The following is a 22,919-nucleotide window of genomic DNA, read 5'->3' on the forward strand; positions in this document are numbered from 1 at the left end:
CGCCCCGGAAGTGACGTCACCGTCGGGCGCGAACGCGGCGGCCGGGGCGTAGCCATGTTTTTGAGGGGCGCTCTTCTCCTCGCCTTCACCCGCTCCTCTCCCGGTTGGTGCCATGTTGCTTTGGGGCGGAAGTAGCGGAGCCCGGGCTCCGCCCCCTTAAAGGGACAGGGACGGCTGTAACCTTCGGGGCGTGGGGACGAAGGGTGAAGCGGCGGAGGCGGGGGTGAGTAGCCGGTGCTGGAGCGTTGTTGCCCCGAGATTAGGTGCCGAGGCGGGAGGGCCTGACAGCCGGTTCCGAGCTTGATTGTGCCAGACTACTCGCTGCGTTTGGTGCTGCTGGTATAGCGGAGTGGCTACGCCGGAAAGGTTGACTTCAGTCCCTAGCTGTTGCGCGCGCTTCTCGCCGACCCGCACTCGGACACTGGGATCCGCCAGGCTGGTCCTCTCTGCATCCCCATCTCCCGCCCCACCCCCACTCGCGCGACCGTACCGTACGGGTGGGGAAAAGGGAGCCCAGGGTGACTGGGTGAATTCTGGGAGGAGCCGGGGCTGGAACGGGGTGCCGGGCTCCAACTCGACAGCTCTAAGTATCCCAGGTCCTCGGAGTTCCCAGATTGATAATAGTAACGGCAACCGCGTTAAAAGAGAATCCGTACAATGGAATACTGTGCTCCGCTAAAAAAGAAAAATGTTCACCATGCACTAATAGGGGACCGCTTCCAAGATACCATAGATGGAAAAGTGAAGGGACGAAAAGAACAGCATTGATCGCTGCTACCGTTTGTGTGAAAGAACGTGAGTGGGGGCGTGGGTGTCTGCCGGTGTGTGTTCATTCAGTTCAGTCGCTCAGTCTTGTCCGACTCTTTGCGACCCCATGGACTGCAGCACGCAGGCTTCCCTGTCCATTACCAACTCCCGGAGCTTACTCCAACTCATGTGCATTGAATCCGTGACGCCATCCAACCATCTCGTCCTCTGTCGTCCCCTACCCCTCCCGCCTTCAATCTTTCCCAGCATCAGGGTCTTTTCCAATGAGTCAGTTCTTCGCATCAGGTGGCCAAAGAATTGGAATTTCAGCTTCAGCATCAGTCCTTCCAATGAATATTCAGGACTGATTTCCTTTAGGATGGACTGGTTGGATATCCTTGCAGTCCAAGGGACGCTCAAGAGTCTTCTCCAACACCACAGTTCAAAAGCATCAATTCTTCGGTGCTCAGCTTTCTTTATAGTCCAACTCTCACATCCATACATGACTACTGGAAAAACCATAGCTTTGACTAGACTGACCTTTGCTTTAAATATGCTGTCTAGGTTGGTCGTAACTTTTCTCCAAGGAGCAAGCGTCTTTTAATTTCATGGCTGCAGTCACCATCTGCAGTGATTTTGGAGCCCAAAAAATCAAGTCTGTCACTGTTTCCACTGTTTCCCCATCTATTTGCCATGAAGTGATGGGACCGGATGCCATGATCTTAGTTTTCTGAATGTTGAGCTTTAAGCCAAATTTTTCACTCTCCTCCTTCCCTTTCATCAAGAGGCTCTTTAGTTCTTTGCTTTCTGCCATAAGTGTGGTGTCATCTGCATATCTGAGGTTATTGATATTTCTCCTGGCAATCTTAACTCCAGCTTGTGCTTCATCCAGCCCAGCGTTTCTCATGATGTACTCTGCATATAAGTTAAATAAGCAGGGTGACCATATACAGCCTTGACATACTCCTTTCCTATTTGGAGCCAGTCTGTTGTTCCATGTCCAGTTGTTTGCAGGTTGGGTGGTCTGGTAGTCCCATCTCTTTAAGAATTTTCCACAGTTTGTTGTGATCCACACAATCAAAGGCTTTGGCATAGTCAATAAAGCAGAAGTAGTTGCTTTTCTGAAACTCTCTTGCTTCTTCTATGATCCAACGGATGTTGGCAATTTGATCTCTGGTTCCTCTGGCATGTGTATCAGCCAGCTAGTGAGATGCACAAGTAAGGAACTGTGGTGGCCTGGGACTGAGAACTGGGTCCTGGTGCCCGGACAAGGGGGAAGAATTAACTACCATGTGCAAAGGTTGGTTAAAAATAAAATGGGATGATGAGGATATTAATCATAACTGGCTTCCATTTATATCCAATGCTGACCAGTGCCAGGTTGCAGCTCTCCTGCTGGGAAGTCTTGTATTTCCCCATTATTAAAGGAGAAAACACACACGAAAAAATAATAGAGAAAGCAGGCTCAGAGATTAGGGACCTTAGTAATATCTTATAGCCAAGACGTGGAAAAGCTGGAATTTGAGCCCAGGAGCATTTTACGTTAATGCCATTCTTGCTCATCCCACTGCCTCCTGAAAAGCATCCTTTGTTGTCAGCCTCACAGCTCTCAGCTTGGGACCTGGTCCCCAGCAGGCATCCAGTAGCTGTTTATTGGCTGCCTATTGACTGAGGAAGTGAGACAGACAGGCAACAACCAGCAGTGTAGAATGAAGAGAGGCACAGATTGGAGGCCAGAACCCAGACCGGAGTCCAAGGCTTGCCTTTTCCAGCCTAGAGTCTGGACCTGGCACATACCTCCCTGAGCCTCCATGTCCCCTCCTGCAGAACTAACTATGATGGCTGACACTGAGTGCTCCCTCATGTCCTACTTTATGCCTTACACACAGATTAGTCCCATTTTACAGATCAGTAAGTGAAGTATAGAGAAGTTAAGAAAGTTGCCCATCGCAGCGTTGTAAATCAAGTATACTTAAAAAAGAAAAAAGTTGCCCAAAGAGGGTCCTCACTCCCCCACTTCCGGAGAGGTTGTTGAGCTCCTCAGTCTCTCCCTCAGCCTCCTGGGACCGTCAGCACTAATTCTTGGAGACACCTCAGGTCAGTTAGTTGAGCTGCCAGAGGCTGAGGAGCTGATGGAGAACAGGACAGACACATAGTTCCTGTCCTTAGAGTCTGGTGAGGGCAACAGACAACCCAGCTGTTGGCATCTATGATGAGTGCTGTGGTGGGTGGGCAAGCTCAGGCCTTGGGAGAACAGAGGAGGTAGCATCTACCTCTGAGGAGCTCCTAGTTCAGCCTAGGAGCTAGTTCCCCTAGCATCTAGTTCAGCCCCAGGGGAGTCACAAAAGGCTTCTCAAAGGAGGTACCATTTAATCTGGCTGAAAGGTGCATAAGCAACTTCCCTGGTGGTACCGTGGTTAGGAATCCATTTCCTAATGCAGAGGACACGAATTCTATCCCTGGCCAGAGAGCTAAGATCCCGTATACCTAAGGGCAACTAAGCCCATGCTCCACAACTAGAGAAAAAAAGCCCACGCCTTGCAACAAAGAGCCAGCATAGCCAAAAAAAAGAGAGAGAGAGAAGGATGCATAAGGTATCTAGGAGGAGAAATGATGAAGCTGGGACCTGGAGCAGAGACACATTCGTACCTGAAAATAATTGACATGATCAGAGACTGTGCAGGTTAGAAATGATCTGTCTGGTTTCTGCCTGAATCGGCTTTTTCCTCCTAGACAGTGCCTCCTCACGGCAACATCTGTGGCTTCCCACTCTCCACGCCGCACTTAACCTTCCACATCTCCAAAGCGGAGGACTCCCTAATGTCATAATCCAGATTGGGGCAACAAAGAAATACAGGAGGGTTAGCAGTGAGACCTGGAGGAGGGCATGACAACCCACTCCAATATTCTTGTCTGGAGAATCCCCATGGACAGAGGAGCCTGGTGGGCCACAGTCCATGGGGTCGCAAAGAGTCAGACACGACTAAGCAATTAAGCACAGCAGTGAGAAAGTCCTTCATGCTGATGCCCACCCACCCCCATTCTTCCGGTCCCCGGGGTGGCAGCTAACTTGCTGATGTAGAAATTCTGCCCATGTGAACAAAGCTGTCAGCACAGGAAAGTTCCTCCTGTCTTCCTGGCCATTCATGCTCACCTGGGTTGTCAGGTCTCCTGTGTGCTGGGACATTTAGCTGGGCACACCCCACTCCCCGCCTTCTGTAGCCAGCAGGCCAAAGTCACTCCAGCTTCAGCAAGAGATGAATCACCACTACTCCTGCCCTATTAGACCTGGGGCCACTTCCCACTCTCAGATGGCACTGCCCGCTCCCTGAAATATTTTCCAAACACTCATCTCACTTCCTCATTCTTGCACAGTGATACAAGTTTTGGATACAAGTTCATAGCTGAGGTCCTTCTGTGCTTTCCCAGGACTTTCACTTTGGGTAAGTCATTTCCCTACTCTGACAGTTTCTCCGTCTGTACAACTGATATGACTCTAGTCTTTCTGCCAGCACTAAATATATACACATATATTGTTTTCTCCTCCATGTGTAAAACTGCCCCGAAGAGTGAGATTTCAATTTTTGTATCTGGATCCTGTGCCAGGAGGGAAAAGGAGTGGCCTTCCTACTGTGTAACTCACTCAGGCTCCCCACCCACCAGCCCCTCTGGCCTGGGAGCCTGCAGTCTCCAGAAACCATTTCTCTCTCCTTTGCCAATTCCAAAGCCAAGGGGCAAGCGTGTGTGCTAAGTTGCTTCAGTCATGTCCAACTTTTTGCAACTCTATGGACTGTAGCCCACCAGGCTCCTCTGTTCATGGGATTCTCTAGGCAAAAATACTGGAGTGGGTTGCTCTGCCCTCCTCCAGGGGATCTTCTCAACCCAGGAATCAATCCTGCGTCTCTTATGTCTCCTACATTGGCAGGCAGATTATTTACCACTGGCGCCACCTGGGAAACCCAAATCTAAGGGGGAACTGTGTCTGAGTCAGTGTACTTGTTAAAGCTCCCCAGACAGATGTCACCTCCCTTGGGGCAGAACCACTGACTCAACAAGTTTTCATCAGACAGTTGTCTTGGAGGGACTCTCTGTGTCCAAGACAAACCAAAACATGAATGATTCATTATCTGCAAGAGATTTTATTGTCCTACTTGGTTAACTAATTTTTACGGAAAGTCTTAGAGGTTTAACTGTTAACAGTTTATTGTCATTGACAGGTTAAGTGGACCGAGAACCTATGCTAAATGCTTTCTGAGGGTGATTCCATTATTATTTATTATTGTCCCCATTGCACAGATGAGGAAGCTGAATCTGGTTATGGTAGGACTAAGGTCCTATAGCTCGTTCAGAGTGGAGCCGGGACCATTTTACCAAGTTCAAGTTCTAAATCCAAGCTTTCATCTTCTGTGGTTGTTGGTATCACAGACCGGTCTTGCCTGGGCATGGTACCCAGGCCTCTCCTCCAGAGGTGTCATGGTTTGTGTTTTCTCAGTAACTGGACAGGGGAGGGGAGGAGGGGGGTCTTCTGACATATTTAGGCCAAGATTGGTAAACATCCTTCTAGGCACCGTGGGAAGATGTAGACCTTCCCGGTAAAGAACTGATTCAGCCTAAACACCAAGTGGGCCACTATTGAGAAATACTAAAACCTGACATCCCTACTACACACAATTGGCGTCCGTGATGAGCAACCAGCCTGTAAAGCCAAAGCCACCTTGCCTGTCCTTGCAAGCTGCCATGCAGGGTGGAAGCTGGATAGGGCACGGCTCGTGTCCCCAGGGGCTGATGGTCTCCTAGATGCAGGGGAGCTGATAGAGGCAGCAGCACCCACCTCCCAAAAGGATTTTTGGGGTGGACAGGTTTTGACTTTGGAAACAAGTAAACCAGGGGTTGAATCCCACCCAGCTCAGGCTCTCTCAGCTGACTGAGCTTTGTTCATTCTCCTCTTTTTTTTTTTCCTTTTTTGTTCATTCTCCTCTTGAGCAAAACAGAGACGATGAAGCCTTCCTGAAGGCTGTTGTAAAGATGAGCGTTTAGCACAGGAGTCAGGCACATCATAGGTGATCTGAGTTCTGGGGAGGGCCCAGACTGACCCAGAAGACTTCAGAGCTTGGGTTCAGCCCTCCTAGGGGGTCAGATTAAAGGGCCTGTCAGACAGGATATAGCTTGAGCAAAGGTGGGCAACATCTATTCAGAAGCAAAGGATTTATATATTTGGGAGTGGAGAGAACACAGAAGCTGCAGAGTCTGGACTTAGGCCTGCTCCAGAGGCCAGGTTAGGAGGCTTTGGACTTTATCCGGTCTCCCTCCAGGCTGCATCCAGCAGGAGGTGTAGCTGACATCAGCAGCCAGAGGATTGGGCACTGAGGCCCGTCCCGAGAGGTCATCCACCTGCTGTTCACAAGTCGAGGTGACTTCTGGCCGAGAAGGTGGCCAATAGCTGCTTAGACTGATGGAGGCGTGTATTGGGGGAGGCGCTGACCGCTGGGCACCCAGCCCTTTGCCTGGCAGCCAGGAAGCCTGAGCTCTTAGGTGCCTTGGAGGCTGCCCAGAACGGTGTCCTGAAGGTCACCTGGTGCATTTAAGCTCCCCTCTCCAGGCAGGGTTGGCCTCCCTAGAGCTGCCTGCACTCCTCAGACTAAATTTTAATAATAACAGTAACAATGATACATTTTTGAAACACTGACTCCTTGCCTGGCACCAGACTAAGTGATTTTTGCGTGTTAACTCACTGACCTCTCACTACAACCCAGGGACCAGGAACTATCATTATTCTCATTTCAGAATGATGCTCAGAAAGGTTTAGTAATTTGCCGAAAGTCACACAGCTAGTAAATGGCTTCGGTCCAAGGTGTGGTTCCAGAATTTCACCGCCTCAAAAATAAATTAATTATTTAATTTAATAAACAAAAACACCACCTCAAAAACAACAACAACAACAACAGTTTTTTCCCCAGGTAGTGCCATGGTAAAGAAATCTGCCTGCCAATGCAGGAGACACAGGTTCAATCCCTGGGTCAGGAAGATCCATGCAGTAGGAAATGGCTATCCACTTCAGTATTCTTACCCAGAAAATTCCATGGACAAAGGATCCTGGCAGGCTACAGTCCATGGAGTCACAAACAGTTGGACTGAGAACGCCCACCCGCACACACACAGAAGTTTATTAGACCCTCCCCAATCCAATCCCAGGGAAAGTCACTGTTAATAATTTACACACAAGCACATACAGTACATAATGAGGCAGTCCTTGCTTTCCAGTATAGTTAAATAACACCAGTCCCTCAATGAAAGTATTAGTCGCTCAGTTCAGTTCAGTTCAGTTCAGTGGCTCGGTCGTGCCCGACTCTGCGACCCCATGGACTGTAGCCTTCCAGGCTTCTCCATCCTGGAGAATTTCCAGGCAAGAGTGGGTTGCTATTTCCTTCTCCAGGGGAGCTTCCTGACTCAGGAATCAAACCGAGGTCTCCCGCGTTGCAGGCAGACTGTTTACCGTCTGAGCCATCAGGGAAGTCCTCAATAACACAGTTCAAATTTCATTTGCAATGTTACGTTACCTATGAGTAATCGCACCAAATATGAACTTTGCTACTACTTCTTCCATCCACCAATCACTGCGGAAATGACAGATGCACAACGGTGAGTGACCAATCACATCACTTCTTTCAAAGCCTGTTTTTGATTGGTCAGTTCAGTTCGGTTCAGCCGCTCAGTCGGGTTCGACTCTGCGACCCCCTGGACTGCAGCACAGCCAGGCCTCCCTGTCCATCACCAACTCCCGAAGTTTACTCAAACTCATGTCCATCGAGTCGCTGATTCTGATCTCATCCTCTGTCGTCCCCTTCTCCTCCCGCCGTCAATCTTTCCCAGCCTCAGGGTCTTTTCAATGAGTCAGTTCTTCGCATCAGGTGGCCAAAGTATTGGAGTTTCAGCTTCAGCATCAGTCCTTCCAATGAATATTCAGGACTGATCTCCTTTAGGATTGGTCACCATGCGTGTTGTTCAGTTCCTACACAGACAGCAAAGCATGTGGTTTGTGTTGCCTCCTGTCTCCTAGTGATAAACCCATGTGACATTTTACAAAAATGTGTAAGCAAAAGAATAGGAAATAGGTACCCAAAAGAAGAACTTGGGCAGCACACGGTGGAAGCGCAGGACATAAATGCAGAGTGATAAGACTCAAAGTGCAATCTGAATTGAAGATAAATAGAATGATTTTTCAAATAGCTGGCAAGGACTTATCTGGAGGTCCAGCAGTTAAGATTCAGAGCTTCCAATGTAGGGGGCATGAGTTCAATCCCTGATCCAGGATCTGGGATCCCATAAATCGTGTGACACAGCACCCCGCCCCCCCCCCCCCCCAAAAAAAAAGCTGGTTCTGGGAATGTTGAACCTGCAGCTATTTCCTGTTCCAGAAGCTCTAACTATGCAGCCAGGGAAACTCAGTGAAGGCACATCATATGGACATACGAATGAAGGAGGTTCTGACAAAAAGGATGATGTTGTCCCAAGGAAATGATGCCAGCAAAAACACCACATTAAAGGAACTGCCAGATATAGTTCATAGCATTGAAAGTACAAAGGATAAAGTATTTTAAGTTGATCTGAACTTAGAAAGGAGTGTGATGATTCACCAATGTATAGAGAAGATGCTGGTTCTGTATCTTAAGCTACACAACTGGAAGGCAAGCACTGTTTAAATGACTCTTGATAATTTTCCCCAGATTTATTGAAGTATAATTGACAGATAAAATTGTAATATAAAGTATACAACGTGATTATTTACTCTATGTGTACTTGGTGAAATGACTCCCACAAACAAGTTAATGATGCATCCATTACCTCATGTAGTTACCCTTTTTTTAGGGAGAGGATCTACTCTCTTAGCAGATTTCAGCTATACAACAATAAAGTATTGTCTAGTGCAGCCACCAGGCTGTGTTAGAGCCTCAGAATCATTCATCTTATAATTGGAAGTTTGTACTCTTTTATCAACCTCTCCCTCTTTCCTCCATTCCCAAGCCCCTGGCAACCACCATTGCACACTCTGCTTCCATGAGTTCGACTTTTTTCTTTTTTTTCAAATTCCACATATAAGTGATATTGTGCAATATTTGTCTCTTTTCTTTCTGGCTTATTTTGCTTACCATAACATATTTCAGTTTCATCCATGTTGTCACAAATAGCAGGATTTCCTTCTTTTTAAAGACTGAATAATACTCCATTGTATATATATCCATACCATATTTCCTTTATCCATTCGTCTATTGGTTGTTTCCAAATGTTGACTCGTGAATAGTGTGGCAATGAACACAGGAGTGCAGATATCTTCTTGAGATAGGACTTTCTTCCTTTGGATGTATACCCAGACATGGGATTGCTGGGTCATCCTTGATACATTTTTACAATGAAAGAAAATACTTGAATTATCAATGTTTTAATATAAATTATAATAGCAATTTAATAAGTATTAAATGTATTATTATTAGTTTCACTACTTTTTCACTTGTCTCTACATTTGTAACAGACCATCAAGAGGATTTTTTTTTTTAATCTTTATTTCATGTCTATGATGCATGTGTGGGTGCTAAGTCACCTTATTCGTGTCCAACTCTTTGTGATCCTATGGACTATAACCCGCCAGGCTCCTCTGTCCATGGGATTCTCCAGACAAGAGTACCAGAGTGGGTTGCCATGCCCTCCTCCAGGAGATCGTCCCAACCCAGGGATCAAACCCGTGTCTCCTGTGGCCCCTGCATCATCAAGAGGTTTTAATGCTTTGACAACACCTTTGAAAGGTCACTGAACAATCATAATTTTTCCCATTATTCAGTTTTCTCTGCACAATTTCAGCTTGAATGGTCATTTTTACAGTCTCACAGTACAGTGGGAAGCGAGAACTATGTATGTGTATGCGTGTGTATGCACCATCACATTTGTATCTATCTGTATAATTTAAAAATGCAAGTGGACTATGTTGTCTTCAACATGCCTCTTTCTTCTTACCATATATTTTGCATCGGGTCTTAAGTTGCAGCACACAGAATCTTTTGTTGTGGTGCCTGGATTCTCTAGTAGCACGCAGGCTTAGTTGCATGTGGGATGTCAGTTCTTCAACCAGGAACCAAACCTACGTTCCCAGCAATGGAAGGGCATAGTCTTAACAACTGAACCACCAGGGAAGTCCCCACACATTTTTACAGTTGAGGCAAGATGCACAGAACACACATTTAACCATTTAAAGTGTCCAAGTCAGTGGCATTTACTGTGTTCACAATGTTGTATGACCACCACCTCCCTCTAGTTTCAAAATATTTCTATTACCCCAGAAAATCACCCTGTGTCTTTTGAATAATCACTCCACATTCCCCTCTCCGTACCCTGGTAACTACTAATTTGCTTTCTGACACCACGGATTTGTCTATTCTGGACATATTCTGTGAAAGCAATCATACAATAGGTGACCTTTTGTGTTTGACTTCTTAGGATGCTTTTGAGGTTTATCCGAGTTGTACCACGTATCAATGTGTCTGTTGTTCCTTCTTACGGCTAGACAGTATTCCATTGTATGAATATACCCCAATTTACCATTCATCTGTTGAAGGACATTTGAATTGTTTCCACCTTTTGGCTATTACGAACAATGCTGCTATTAACATTCATGTACAAGTTTCTGTGTGGACATATGTTTTGTTTTGTTTTTCCAGTATAAACCTGGGAGTGGTGTTGCTGGGTCATAATCTAATTCTATGTTTGGACTTCATAAAAATGTAAAACTTTAGTGTATCAAAGGACACTATCAAGAATGTGATCATTGATTCATTTTGAGTTAATTTTTGTAGATGGAGTGAGACAGAGGTTCAACTTCATTCTTTTGCAAGGGGCTATCCAGTTGTCCTAGCATCATTTGTTGAAGAAATTATTTTACCCCCATTGAATGGTCTTGACACCTTGTCAAAAGTCATCTGGGCATAGATATTTGAGTTTGTTTCTGGGCTCTCAATTCTGGTCCATTGGTCTATATGTCTATCCAATGCCAGTGCCACAGTGTTTTGATTACTGTAACTTTGTAGTATGTTTTGAAATCAACATGCATTTTTCACGTAACCTGGTCTCATTCCTTTTGGTGGCTGCATAGTGTGCCATTGTATGGATAAATCAAAACAAATTGAATCAGCCTCCAACTGATAGACATTGAATTGTCCTGTTTTTTCTCACACACAATACTGCAATAATCATCCAGATTTATGTATATGTATGAACATCCCTGTAAGATAAACACATAGAAGACGGAGCGTTTAAGTCAAAGAATAATATAAGTCACTAACATTAAGTTGCCCTCCAGAAGTTATATCAGTGACTTTTAGTGCATCATAGTATTGACTTGGTGGATCTCAATCTTATTATTCTCTGCCTGAGACACAGAAAATAGTGTTTCATTGTAATTTGCATTTTGTCAGTTATGACAAGGTTCAGCATCTCTTCAAGTTTACATGCTGTTTTCTTTTTATGTGTGAATTTATATGTTTTGCCCACTTTTTTTTTCTATTGAGATGTTGGTCTTTTGTTATTGATTTATAAGAATCCTTTGCATATTAAGGCTCACACTCTATTAGAATGGTCTGGTTACTCATTTGTCTCCCTCATTCTATGTGCACACCTGAAAGGAAAGAAAGGTGTCCTATTCCCCCTTGTATGCCTGGTGGCTAGCCTAGGGCATAGCACATAATGGAAGTTCAATAAATACTTGCTGAAGTGATAAAAGGTGTGCACCTGAGTTCCTGCACCAGACGTTGATAGTAAAAAGATGAACAAAGGAGAGTCCTGGTTCTGACGGAGCTCACAGTCTGGTTGGAGAGATAAACATTCATTCCCTCACTCAGTGGAAGTTTACTGAGCATCTTCCTCCGGGACCCATGCCTAATAATGTCCCAGGCAGCTGCTAGGATGAGAAAAATGCCAGGATTATGACTCAGGTGATCTGGCCCCCCCTGGAATCTGGGCTGGTCGGTGTCCCTCCCTGCTCATCACTATCCCCACCCATAAAATGTAAGCAACTGGATCAAATTCTCTCATTTCCCATTGAGCATCTCTCGTCTGTGCTTCATCGATTCTTTCTGGAAATAGTGAGTCAGTAGCCCAAGGGGCCATGGTGTCACTGCTCAGCCTCCCCTTGCTCCACAGTGGCAGTGAGTACAGGCTTTGAAGTCTGTGTCCTGGGTTCAAATTCCAGCTCCGCTACCTGCTAGCTGTGGCCTTGGGTCTGCTACTTCGCCTCTTGATGGCACCTTTCTCATGGGATTAAAAGTGATGGACCCTGTAAAGTGCTGGGCAGGCAGCCTGGCACAGAAAAAGTGTGCAGTAAACAAAAGGCTATGGTCATTACGCTACGGCCAGTCATCAGGGCTGTAGAAGAGTTGTCCAGGGAAGACTTGCTTCCTGGAAGATGAGAGATGAGGCACATGGCGAGTTGGAGGTGGGTGTGGCCTGGGAAAGGCAGCCCCAGAGCCTTCCTGGTGCCTCTGAATGAGGCAATGGTGAGCGCTCCCAGGTGTCTGTGAATGAGCCCCTGTGGAGACGCCTAGGTCAGCCCAGTCAGTGGGAGAACTCTGGTCTGGGAGGCCAGCAGTCGCACCTCGGGATGGGCCTGGACCAGCACACTCCCCACCGATGGTCTCCTCTATGAAGTGAGACCACACTCCCCTCTGAGACACAAAGTTGTCCTCTGTCCTAATGTATCATATGACTTACTGTCCAGGGCCAGCTAGCCAGACATCTAGACAGGACTGGCTCTGCATATCCCCTGCTGGTGGCCTCAGGGACAGCAAGCACCCATTTCCCACAGGGCAACGCCTTGCAGGGATTCCCAGGTGGCTCAGTGGTCAAGAACCCGCCTACCAATGCAGGAGATGCAAGAGACCTGTGTTTGATCCCTGAGTCAGGAAGATCCCCTGGAGGAGGAAATGGCAACGCACTCCAATATTCTTGCCGGGAAAATTCCACGGACAGAGGAGCCTTGCAAGCTTCAGTTCAGGGGTTGCAAAGAGTCGGACATGCAACATGCAAGCAGCATGCAACGCCTTGACACCTGGCAGTGTTGCTGGTGAGGGCAGCCACGTGGCCACCTGTGCCCTTCCCACCCTCGGCTCAGACCCCCAGTGGCTTTCTCTTCCCTTCAAGTTCCTAGAAACTGTCCCCATGACACCCACGGGCTCAAAGGAAAGAGACGGGCAAGTACTCAAGGGCAAACACTCTTATTTGCACAAGCAATCACAACCACACATGGATTTACCCACGTTCAAGGTCACATTAAAACTTTCAGGGACCCTATTCACTTCTTCATGGGCCCCTTTCTCCATTAAAAAAAAATAACAAAGGAGAACTCCCTGGTGGTCCAGTGGTTCGGACTCCGTGCTCTCACTGCCAAGAGCCTTGGTTCAATCCCTGGTCAGGGAACTAAAACCCTGCAAGCCACACAGCTTGGCCAAAAAAAAATATATATATATATACTTTATAACTCTGTTGGTATAAAGAACAAATATCATCCAAGCTAGATTCATTATTATACTTTCATTATTATGTTATATTCCCTTGTGTGTGTGTGTGCTAAGTCGCCTCAGTCGTGTCCAACTCGTTGCAACCCCATAGACTGTAGCCCCCCAGGCTCCTCTGTCTGTGGGATTCTCCAGGCAAGAATACTGGAGTGGGTTGCCATGCCCTCCTCCAGGGGATCTTCCAACCCAGGGATTGAATGCATGTCTCATGTCTCCTGCATTGGCAGGCAGGTTCTTTACCACTAGCACCACTTGTGTTCTTATTTTAAAATAAATCAAAATGAAAACATTTTCACAGGCCCTTAACTATCGCAGGCCCTCAGCACTAAGCCTCCTGAGATCTGATGAAGTCAGTCCCGCTGACATAGGTCATATTGTATGAATTCAATGGGTATTCATAAAGTGCCCACTCTATTATTAACATTGGTCATTTACAGTCACCTTTTATGTGCCAGGCATTCAGTGAAGGGCTTTCCATGAACTACCTTATTTTTATTTATTTTACGGCTAGGGAAACTGACATTGAGAGAGGTGAAGTGACTTGCCCCGAGTCACACAGCCAAGGTGTGCGCGCCCCCAAAGCCTGTGACCTAAGCTTCTCCCCCGGGGTCTGCTTGATGCCCAGTCCCAGGCGGGCGTCAAAGGTTTGGCAGGACAGACCTGCGCCACAAAGGGTGCAGTATGATACTCACTCCCGTGCCCACAGGCTCACCCGGACACACACACCAGTCGCTGCCCTGGCAGTCCCCCGCAGTGGAAGCCGGATCCTGGTTTCCAGCCCCAGCCCTGAGGTAACATGCGTGGTTAGGCGTGTCCTCATCCTGCACAGGCTCTCCCCGCCTCCACGGAGCCACGCGGCCCAGGCCACCCCCAGCCCCAAGGTACCACTGTTCCTGAGGGCTGGCAGTGAGAGTGAAGGGCCAAGACTGGCAGAGAAGAGGAAAGGGCCACAAGCTGGGATCTTAAACTGTGGGCATCCCGTGATTCGAACCCTTCCCCCACCTGCCGGAGCCCCATTTAAGTATTTGTTGTTTTTCAGTTGCTGGGTTGTGTCCCACTCTTTGTGACCCCGTGGACTGCAGCACACCAGGCTCCCCCGTCCTTCAGAATCTCCCGGAGTTTGCTCAGATTCATGTCCATTGAGTCAGTGATGCCATCCAACCGTCTTGTCCTCTTGTTGCCCCTTTCTCCTCCCGCCTTCCATCTTTCCCAGCATCAGGGTCTTTTCCAGTGAGTCAGTTCTTCGCATCAGGTGGACAAAGTATTGGAGATTCAGCATCAGTCCTTCCAGTGAATATTCAGGGTTGATTTTCTTTAGGATTGACAGGTTTTTGTTGCTATGTTATCATTCTTACAAATTTCCTTGCCTTTTTTGTTTTGTTTGTAAATTTTATTTATTCTTGGCTGCACCGGGTCTTTGTTGCTGTACTCGGGCTTTCTCTAGCTGCGGCAAGTGGGGGTTACTCACTGTGGTGTGAGGGCTTCTCACAGCGGTGGCTCCTCATTGCAGAGCACCGGCTTTAGGCACAGGCTTCAGGAGTTGTGGCACAGGAGTTTTTTTACTCCGAGGCATGTGAAATCTTACCAGATCAGGGATCGAACTCGTGTCCCCTGTATTGGCAGCCAGATTCTAATCTACTGGCCACCCGGGAAGTGCCTTGCTTGACTATGAAGGGGCGGGCGGGTGGCGGTTTGAGGATAGCACCTGCTTTCCAGGGCTGTCGAAAGGGTCTGATGCCATCAGTATAGTCCTTATCGCAGTGCCTGATGCCGAGTGAGCAGATTAGAACTGATTGTATTAATATTATCCCTACCTCTGTGATCGGGCGAGATGATGCAGGCGTGATTTGGGGCAGAGGAGGTGTAGCCAGCACTGGGCTCACACCAGGCCGTGCGCCTCCCGTCCTCGGCTGACGGACTTGAAGCAGGCCGGCACTTTGCCCCAGACACAGGGTGGAATGTCCCTCCTCAGATAATAATCGCGCTGCCCTTTGTTGCTCCAAGCTCTGGTTGTTAGCCGCAGGAAATAAATCAGAGGGTGAACTGACTGACTTCCCAGACCCTGGAATCTCCCAGCTCGCCCCCACGGGCCTTTGCACCGCCTGGCAGCCGTTCCCTTCCTCTGGGACTGGGCTTGGAGGCCGCGTCCTCCCAGGAGCCCGCCGGGACTCCTGCCGCGGGGGCCGTGTCCCCGGCGCCCTCTAGTGTCGGGTTGTATTAGTTTCCCGGGGGTCTGTACCGAAGTACCACGCGCCGGGTGGTTTTAAAGAGAAATTTTTTCTCTCACCGTTCTGGAGGCTGGAAGTCCAAAATCAGGGTGTTATTGGGGCCATGCTTTCTCTGTCGGCTCCAGAGGAGAATCCGGTCCATGCTTTTCTTAGTTTCTGTGCTGTCAGGAGACCTCGGTGTTCCTTGCCTTGTAGACACGTTAATCTCTGCCTCACCCACTCCAGTGTTCTTGCCTGGAGAACCCCAGGAACAGGGGAGCCTGGTGGGCTGCCATCTATGGGGTCGCACAGAGTCGGACATGACTGAAGCGACGCAGCAGCAGCAGCAGCTGCAGCTGTCTTCACATGACCTTTCTCCTGTGTGTCGGTGACCTTTTCTCCTCTTCTTGCAAGGAAACAAACTGTGCTGACAGTGGTCCACTCTGATCCAGTGAGACCTCCTCTTAAATTTTTCAAATATTTATTTATTTACTGTTACTATTTTTTAGAGAAGGGAATGGCAACCCACTCCAGTATTCTTGCCTGGAGAATCCCATGGACAGAGGAGCCTGGTAGGCTACAGTCCATGGGGTCACAAAGAGCCGGATATGACTGAAGTGACTTAGCATGCATGCATTGCTATTTTTGTCTGGGCCAGTGTTAGTTGCAGCACACAGGACCTTTAGTTGCCGCATGTGGGATCTAGTTCCCTGACCAGGGATCAAACCTAGGCCGCCTGCAGCCCAGAATCTTAGCCACTGGACCACCAGGGGAAGTCCCTCGTCTTAAATGGGTTACACCTTCAAAGATCCTGTTTCCAAATAAGGCCACATTCACAGGTTGTTGTTTAGTCACTCAGTCGTGTCCAACTCTCTGCGACCCCATGGACTGACCCCAAGATCCCGAGGGGATCTTCCCGACCCAGGGATTGAACTTGTGTCTCCAGCATGTCTCCTGCATTGCAGGCAGGTTCTTTACCCTGGAGCCACTGGGGAAATATTCACAGGTTACCAGAGGTTAGGACTTGGACATATCCTTTTGGAGGACACTATTCGAGCCATAACACACACTTTGGCATTGGTCAGGAAATACTTGCTGGATAGTAATGGAGACAGTGTTTGTGGGCATCTTTTGCCAGGCCTGGTCCACGCTGTGGTCCCAGCGCTTTGCCAGGACCTGGCCAGAGAACGTGCTCCGGAGAAGCTGATGACTGAGTGAGGACCAGAGGAGGAAGTGCCCCACCTTGGGACAGATGACTAGTTTTCTGGGCTCTGAGATGCTTTGAAAGACCTTGGAGGAACAGACTGGGTTGGGAGCGGAGTTTAAAAGGGACTAGGCTAGGGAGTTGCCTAGTTAAGGCCAGACTTATTTCTTTTCTTTCTTTCCCTCTTTCTCTTTTTCAGCTGCGCTGGATCTTAGTTGCGGCACATGGAAAAAGATCCGTGTGGCATGTGGGATCTAGGTCCCTGACCAGGGATCAAACCGGGCTCCCTAAATTGGGAGCGGAGAGTCTTAGCCACTGGACCACCAGGAACATCCCATTGGCCAGATTTATTTCTTATAAGCAAGGGCCAACAACTGTCCACTTCCTAGAATCTTCTAGTGTGGGCAAGCCTGAGCATTTGCATCCATGACTGGGTTATAAATTACTCTCCTTTTATTTCTCCTCTATAGTAAAGTTAGAGTGTCGCACTGATAGTTATGAAATGTTGTGAACAGGTAGATTATTTCGGACTTCCAGTTTCTAGTCCTGTGTGCAAGGAGCTTGGACGTCATCACACTGCCCTTGTGAATAAAAAGCTGAGCAAAGGAAAAAATGAACACCTCTTCTTAGATTCATTAGAGAAGTGAGGCCACAACGCAAGCCGCCGTCTCCGGTTTGTGTGTGTGTCATCTAAGGCTGCTTTCCCAAAGCAGCAGCAGGCTTGAGAAGCTGCGACAAAGACTGTCTGCCCCGCAAAGCCTGAAATATTTGCTCTGACCCAAGGCAGAAAATGTTTGCTGGCGCTGATATAAGATAAGGAGAGTGAAAATAGAGGAACAGTTAACAGACAGGAATGTTGAGTGTGGCTGGGAGAGAGCAAGCAAGAGAAACAGTGGTAGGAAACGACCTGGGGGTCTCATCTCTGATCTAACATGGCCTCATAGTATGTGGTAGAAACTTTGGGTTTTATTCTTACTATGAAGATTTTTAAAAGAAAGAAAAGAAACTGCAGTCGCTCGGTCACATCTGACTCATTGTGACCCCATGGACTGTAGCCTACAAGGTTCCTCCGTCCGTGGGATTTTCCAGGCAAGAATACTGGAGTCTAGGAGATCTTCCTGACCCAGGGACTGAACCCGGGTCTCCCACATTGTGGGCAGATGCTTTACCGTCTGAGCCACCAGGGAAGTCCAGGTCTTACTTGCGGCATAAGGGATCTAGTTCCCTGACCAGGGATGGAACCCTGGTCCCCTGCATTGGGACCATGAAGTCAGCCACTGGACCACCAGGGAAATCCCAATGTACAAGTTTTTGTGTGGGCATATTTTTGTTTTTCATTTCTCTAGGAGTGGAATTGATAGGTCATATGATAACTCTATGTTTAACATTTTGAGAAACTCCTAGACTGTTTTCCACATCCGCTGCAGCATTTTACATTCCCAGAAGCAATATACAAGGCTTCCAATTTCCTACCATCCTTGAAACACTTGTAATTATCTGTCTTGTTATAGCCATTCTAGTGGTTGTGAAGTTGTGTCTTAGTGTGGCATTTACCTAATGACTAATGATGTTGATGATCTTTTCATGTGCTTGCTAGCAATTTATACCTCTTTGGAGAGATTCAGATTTATAATTTGCAAATGCTTTCTCCTATACTGTGGGTTTTTTCATTTTCTTGGTGGTATCTTTTGAGACACAAAGTTTTTAATTTTGATGAAATCTAAATCCAGTTTTTCTTTCATTGCTTGTGTTGTTATATATAAAAGCTGCTATATATGGTGTTATATATATAAAAAAATCTTCTACTGCAAGGTCAAAAACTTTACTCCTGTTTTCTTCAAGGAGTATTATAGTTTTAACCCTGACTTTTAGGTCTATGATCCACTTTGAGTTACTTTTTTTATAAGGTAGGAGTCCAGTTTCATTCTTCTGCATGGGGATATCCAGTTGTTTCAGCACCAATTTGCTGAGAAGATTGTTCTGTCTTCATGGAATTTTCTTTTCTTTTTTTGCTTGGGGGTCTCATAACTAGTTAGCATGCCAGAGTGTCCTTCATTATCAGAATTAACTAGACAAATCACTTTACCAACTAATAACAGCCATGTACCACCACCCACAGAATCGAGAAAGAGCTATCAGTCTGTCAGTCCTGTCCCTCATTGAATTTTCTTGGTACCCTTGTCAAACAGCAGTTAATCAAATAGCAGTTTACTTCTGGACTCTCAGTGCGATTCTCTTGATTTATATGTCTATCCTTATGCCATACACACTGTTTTTTGGTTCCTTTAGCTTTTTAGTAAGTTTTCAAACTGTGCAGTGTGTCCTTTGATGATTTTCTTCTTTTTTAAGCATTCACTTTTTAATTTATGTTTGTTGAATTTTTTTTTTTTTTCTTGGCAGTGCTGCAAGGCCTGTGGGTTCTTAGTTCCCTGACTAGGGATGGAACCCGGGCCCTGGCAGTGAAAGTACCAAGTCCTAACCACTGGATCGCCAGGGAATTCCTGAGTCTCTTTTAAGGCATGATCAGCTTTAGATTTGGTTTTAGCACAGAAATAATCTGCAGGTGGTATGTGTGTTTCCAGAATCAGGACGTGATGTAGGCTTGGGTCAGTCTGTGATGTAGGAAGCCATCCACAGTCTTCACCTGGATCATTCTTAATTAGAGGTGATTTACATTTTGAAAAGGTCACTGTGGTTGCTGGGGTGGGGGGTGGTCCCGGGGTTTCACAGATTGAAGGATAGTCATGCGACAAAACACTTGTTGCCATGCCTGGCACAGAGCAACCACTCGATAAATACCAGCCCTTATTGTTCTTGTTATTAGAGCTGTGTGTGGGGGACCAAGTCCTGGGTCCAGAGCCATTTTTCTGGCTAGGGTGTTCTCCCTTCTCCTCTGCCCTTGGAGGGGACATCGCCCCATGGCTCTGGGAGGCATGTTCAGGAATGCAGCGGCCATCTATTTGCACCTGGTGGGTCCCCTCCGGGGAAAGAAGTCTGGAGCTTCGCTCACCCGGTGTTTGCACCAGACTGTAAGTGCTCTGCCCCTTGCGCTCTGCTGCTCGCATGACCTGGGGCTCCTGGGATGTGGCTTGGTCCTGGCTTCAAAGCTGTGCGTGAGCCTCCTCTTTCAGGAAGCCTTCTCTGACTGCAGACTGGGTGTGGGCCCCTCCCTTGCCCCTGCTTCTGATCTAGCTTATAGCTCTGCATCCTTGGTGCTGCAGCCTCCCCATCGGCCCCTAGCCCAGCCCAGTGTTTGGTACACAGTAGGTGCTTCATAAATGTTGGCTGAATAAATACATTATGCATAAACTCAAGAACAGGCACTGGTTCCTCCCTTATCCAAGTAGTGTGTGATGTAGGCAAAGGTCACTCCATCGAGCACCCCGAGTTTCTGGGGTCCCCCCTTTTTTATCTCCTCCCTGAACTCATTCAGCTCGGTTCATCTTTGTTCTCTCTCTGTACCCCTGTACCCCTCTACCCCTTCACCCATCTCAACCCTCCTCAAGCTCCCTCACTCCAACCTCTACTCCCCTCTCCACCACTGCCCCGACTCATCTTCGCTTTATTTCCTTAACATGATGCATCCCCAATTCAAAAGCAAGTGCTTATATCATTGAACCCATAATGACATCAATATTAAGATACATTGTTGTTTTATGGACTAGTAAGGGAGGAAGAAATTGCCTATTAAATTCGTTCTGTAGGTTCTAAGATACATCTGAAAGTGCAGTGTGCAAAAATACACATTTCAGAATCAAATATGATATGATCTCCATTCAAAAAAAACTTGGAAACATAGAAAAGCACACCCATAATTCAATCACCTACAATTCCACCACTCAGAGGGAACCTTTGTTAACATGTTACTATGTTTCCTTCTAAACTTTTTTTCCATTCACGTATGATCATAAAAAATGTATACATACAAAGGTATTTTCTAAACATAATTATACCATACATGCAATTTTGTCACCTGTTTTATTGATATCAGTACAGCACATTTATAAACATTCCTCTAAAATGTAATTTTCTCCCATATTTTTAATCATAAAAATAAAACATTTATTTTAGAAAATGTGGAAAACAGAAAATTATTAAGGAAGAGAAGGAAAAATGTCTGTTAACTAACCAAAGATAATCACTGCCATCTAACATTTTGGGGATCACACGATTTCCCTGGCAGAGATTATGCTATCATTCTTACTATTTCGACACATGCTGAGTGCCAGGCCAGGCGAGAGGTGTCAGGGCCTGGTGAAAGCGCAGGGCCGCCAGTGTTAGCAAAGCACCCACTCGGTGCCAGGCTCCACGCTGGGCTCTCTCTGAACGGCTCACATCACCAGGACTCCCAGGTGATGGAATAACCTGGCCGGAGTACAGACGGTCCCCACACCCTTCTCCAGGCCCAGGGCCAGGTGCTGGGAACCCTGCTGTTGCTGTCGTCCTGACCCAGAGCCCTGAGCAGCTCCTCTTCTGACCTTGGACAAGTCCCCAAATCTCTTTGAGCCTCAACGCCCTCATCTTTAGATGAGGATTTTCCTGGCCCCTCTGATAAGCCTGCTGTGAGGACTCAGACTGTGAAGAACAGTGAGGGTTCACCGTGAGCCACAGCTGGTGGCTCCACCACCTGCCGGCCCCCTGAGACTCCAACCCACAGGGACCAGGAGGCTCCGAGGGCCCACGAAGCCCGTGCCCCTATTACACTGATGGGGAGACTGAGGCCAGGAGGAGCTAACGCACTTGTGCAATATCACCCAGCCACGACAGACTGAGGACCTGAGCCTGATGGTCCCCGGGCCAGGCCAGTGTCAGCACACCTGTGGGTGAGGGGGAAGCTGGCCTGGAAGGAACCCAGGGAAGGGGAGGGGTGGTCCCCTGAGCCCCCAAAAGACTGAGCAAGTGGCCCCTTTGCCCAAGTCCAAACATGGCCTCATCTCAAACAGGCCTGAGTCTATCTGTGTTGTGACCTTGAATACAGCCATCTCCCACTCCTCCCTGCATTTTCTCATCTGTAAAATGGGTCAAGTCAGGGGGTTCCAGGAAGTTCACGGAAGAGTTTAGCAAGAAGCCGCTGCGTCACTGTTGCCCTATTCCGCTCTCCTGCTTCCTGCTGTTTCTCCTCCCCAGCCCCTCCTGGGTCAAATTTTAACTGGAATCCAGTCTATGTCCCGGGACATGCGGAGTCCGGGCTGGCATGTGGGCAAGTCCAGACTGGTGGCTCGGGGAGGAGCCAGGCACAGGGAGGCTGGAGGAGCCCTGCTTTCTGTCTCCTCCCGGAGGGACGGACACAGAGGCTGTGGTCAGAGCAGTTGCTTCCCCGGGGCAAGCCCAGTCTGACCCTCCACTAGCTGTCTCCAGCTGACTCTGCTTGCTCTGTTATCTTCAGCTCACCATGGCTAAACGGCTGCAGGCTCGAAGGCTGGACGGGATCGACTGCAACCCATGGTGAGCCAGGCAGGACTGGGGAGGGTGGTGGTGGGGGTCCCCTGGCTCGAGGATAGCAGGGCTGGTGGTCTCTGGGTTGGCAGGGACTCAGTGGTACCCAAGACGGCTGCATACTCAGACTGGGAGGTTTGCAGCCTCAGCCCTTGAGAGGTGAGACCTCCTGCCAGCCACCGGCTTGCGTTTGGGTCTCAGCCTCACTCTGCTTGGCTGTGGCATTTGGGGCCGGTGACTCACCTGCTCTGAGCCTCCGGTTCCGGCTAGGAAATGGAGATACTTCTGTCTCCCCTAAAGGGCCTTGGGAGGATGAGATGAAATACTGTGTGAGCCATGGCCACTACCCAAGCACCGGGCTAAGGGCTTTCCGGGTGGGGGTGGGGGTGGGTGGGTCTTTCATTTCACACTTAGTAGAGAACAAGATAAGCTAAAGAATATAAGAAGGTAAGACATGGGCAGCTCCTACGTGACACTTGCAGAGCTTAACATCTTTTTTTTAATTGACTCATTCTACGTGTGAAAGACATACGTGCCCCCTGTCACTAGTGATGCAATGGATGCAATCAAAGATGTGTAAGAAAGACTGAATGACCTTCCTTCTTTCCCCTTCTCCGACCCCTGCTCCCAGTCCACTCCCCCTTTGGCCAAGAGCACAGAGCCACCTCTGTATGTAAAAAAGATATCATTGGCTGTTGTTTTTATCAAAAAAAGGACCATCTTTTTCTTTCAAACTCCCCTCCTGTACCACATTTTGTGTTTTGCAAAAAT

The 22,919-nt window shown here is 47.8% G+C and overlaps 1 protein-coding gene across 9 annotated transcripts in view; it reads left to right on the forward strand.

Annotated features, from left to right (window-relative positions):
• The window catches only part of KYAT1 (kynurenine aminotransferase 1), a 33,206-nt gene that overhangs the window by 594 nt on the left and 9,693 nt on the right, over positions 1-22,919 (forward strand). The window contains exons 1-3 of one of the 9 annotated variants that reach the window (XM_043916653.1): positions 156-223; positions 19,537-19,741; positions 22,099-22,157. In XM_043916653.1, coding sequence (XP_043772588.1) covers positions 19,631-19,741; positions 22,099-22,157 — 170 coding nt within the window. In that variant the 5' untranslated portion in view covers positions 156-223; positions 19,537-19,630. Of the gene's footprint in view, positions 1-140; positions 224-3,797; positions 4,191-16,915; positions 17,569-19,125; positions 19,378-19,536; positions 19,742-22,098; positions 22,158-22,919 lie in introns of those variants that run through there. The other 8 variants (XM_043916656.1, XM_043916650.1, XM_043916651.1 and 5 more) reach the window with 8 other exon arrangements.

The sequence above is a fragment of the Cervus elaphus genome, chromosome 11, assembly GCF_910594005.1.
Source record: "Cervus elaphus chromosome 11, mCerEla1.1, whole genome shotgun sequence".
In the NCBI taxonomy this organism is placed as follows: Eukaryota; Metazoa; Chordata; class Mammalia; order Artiodactyla; family Cervidae; genus Cervus; species Cervus elaphus.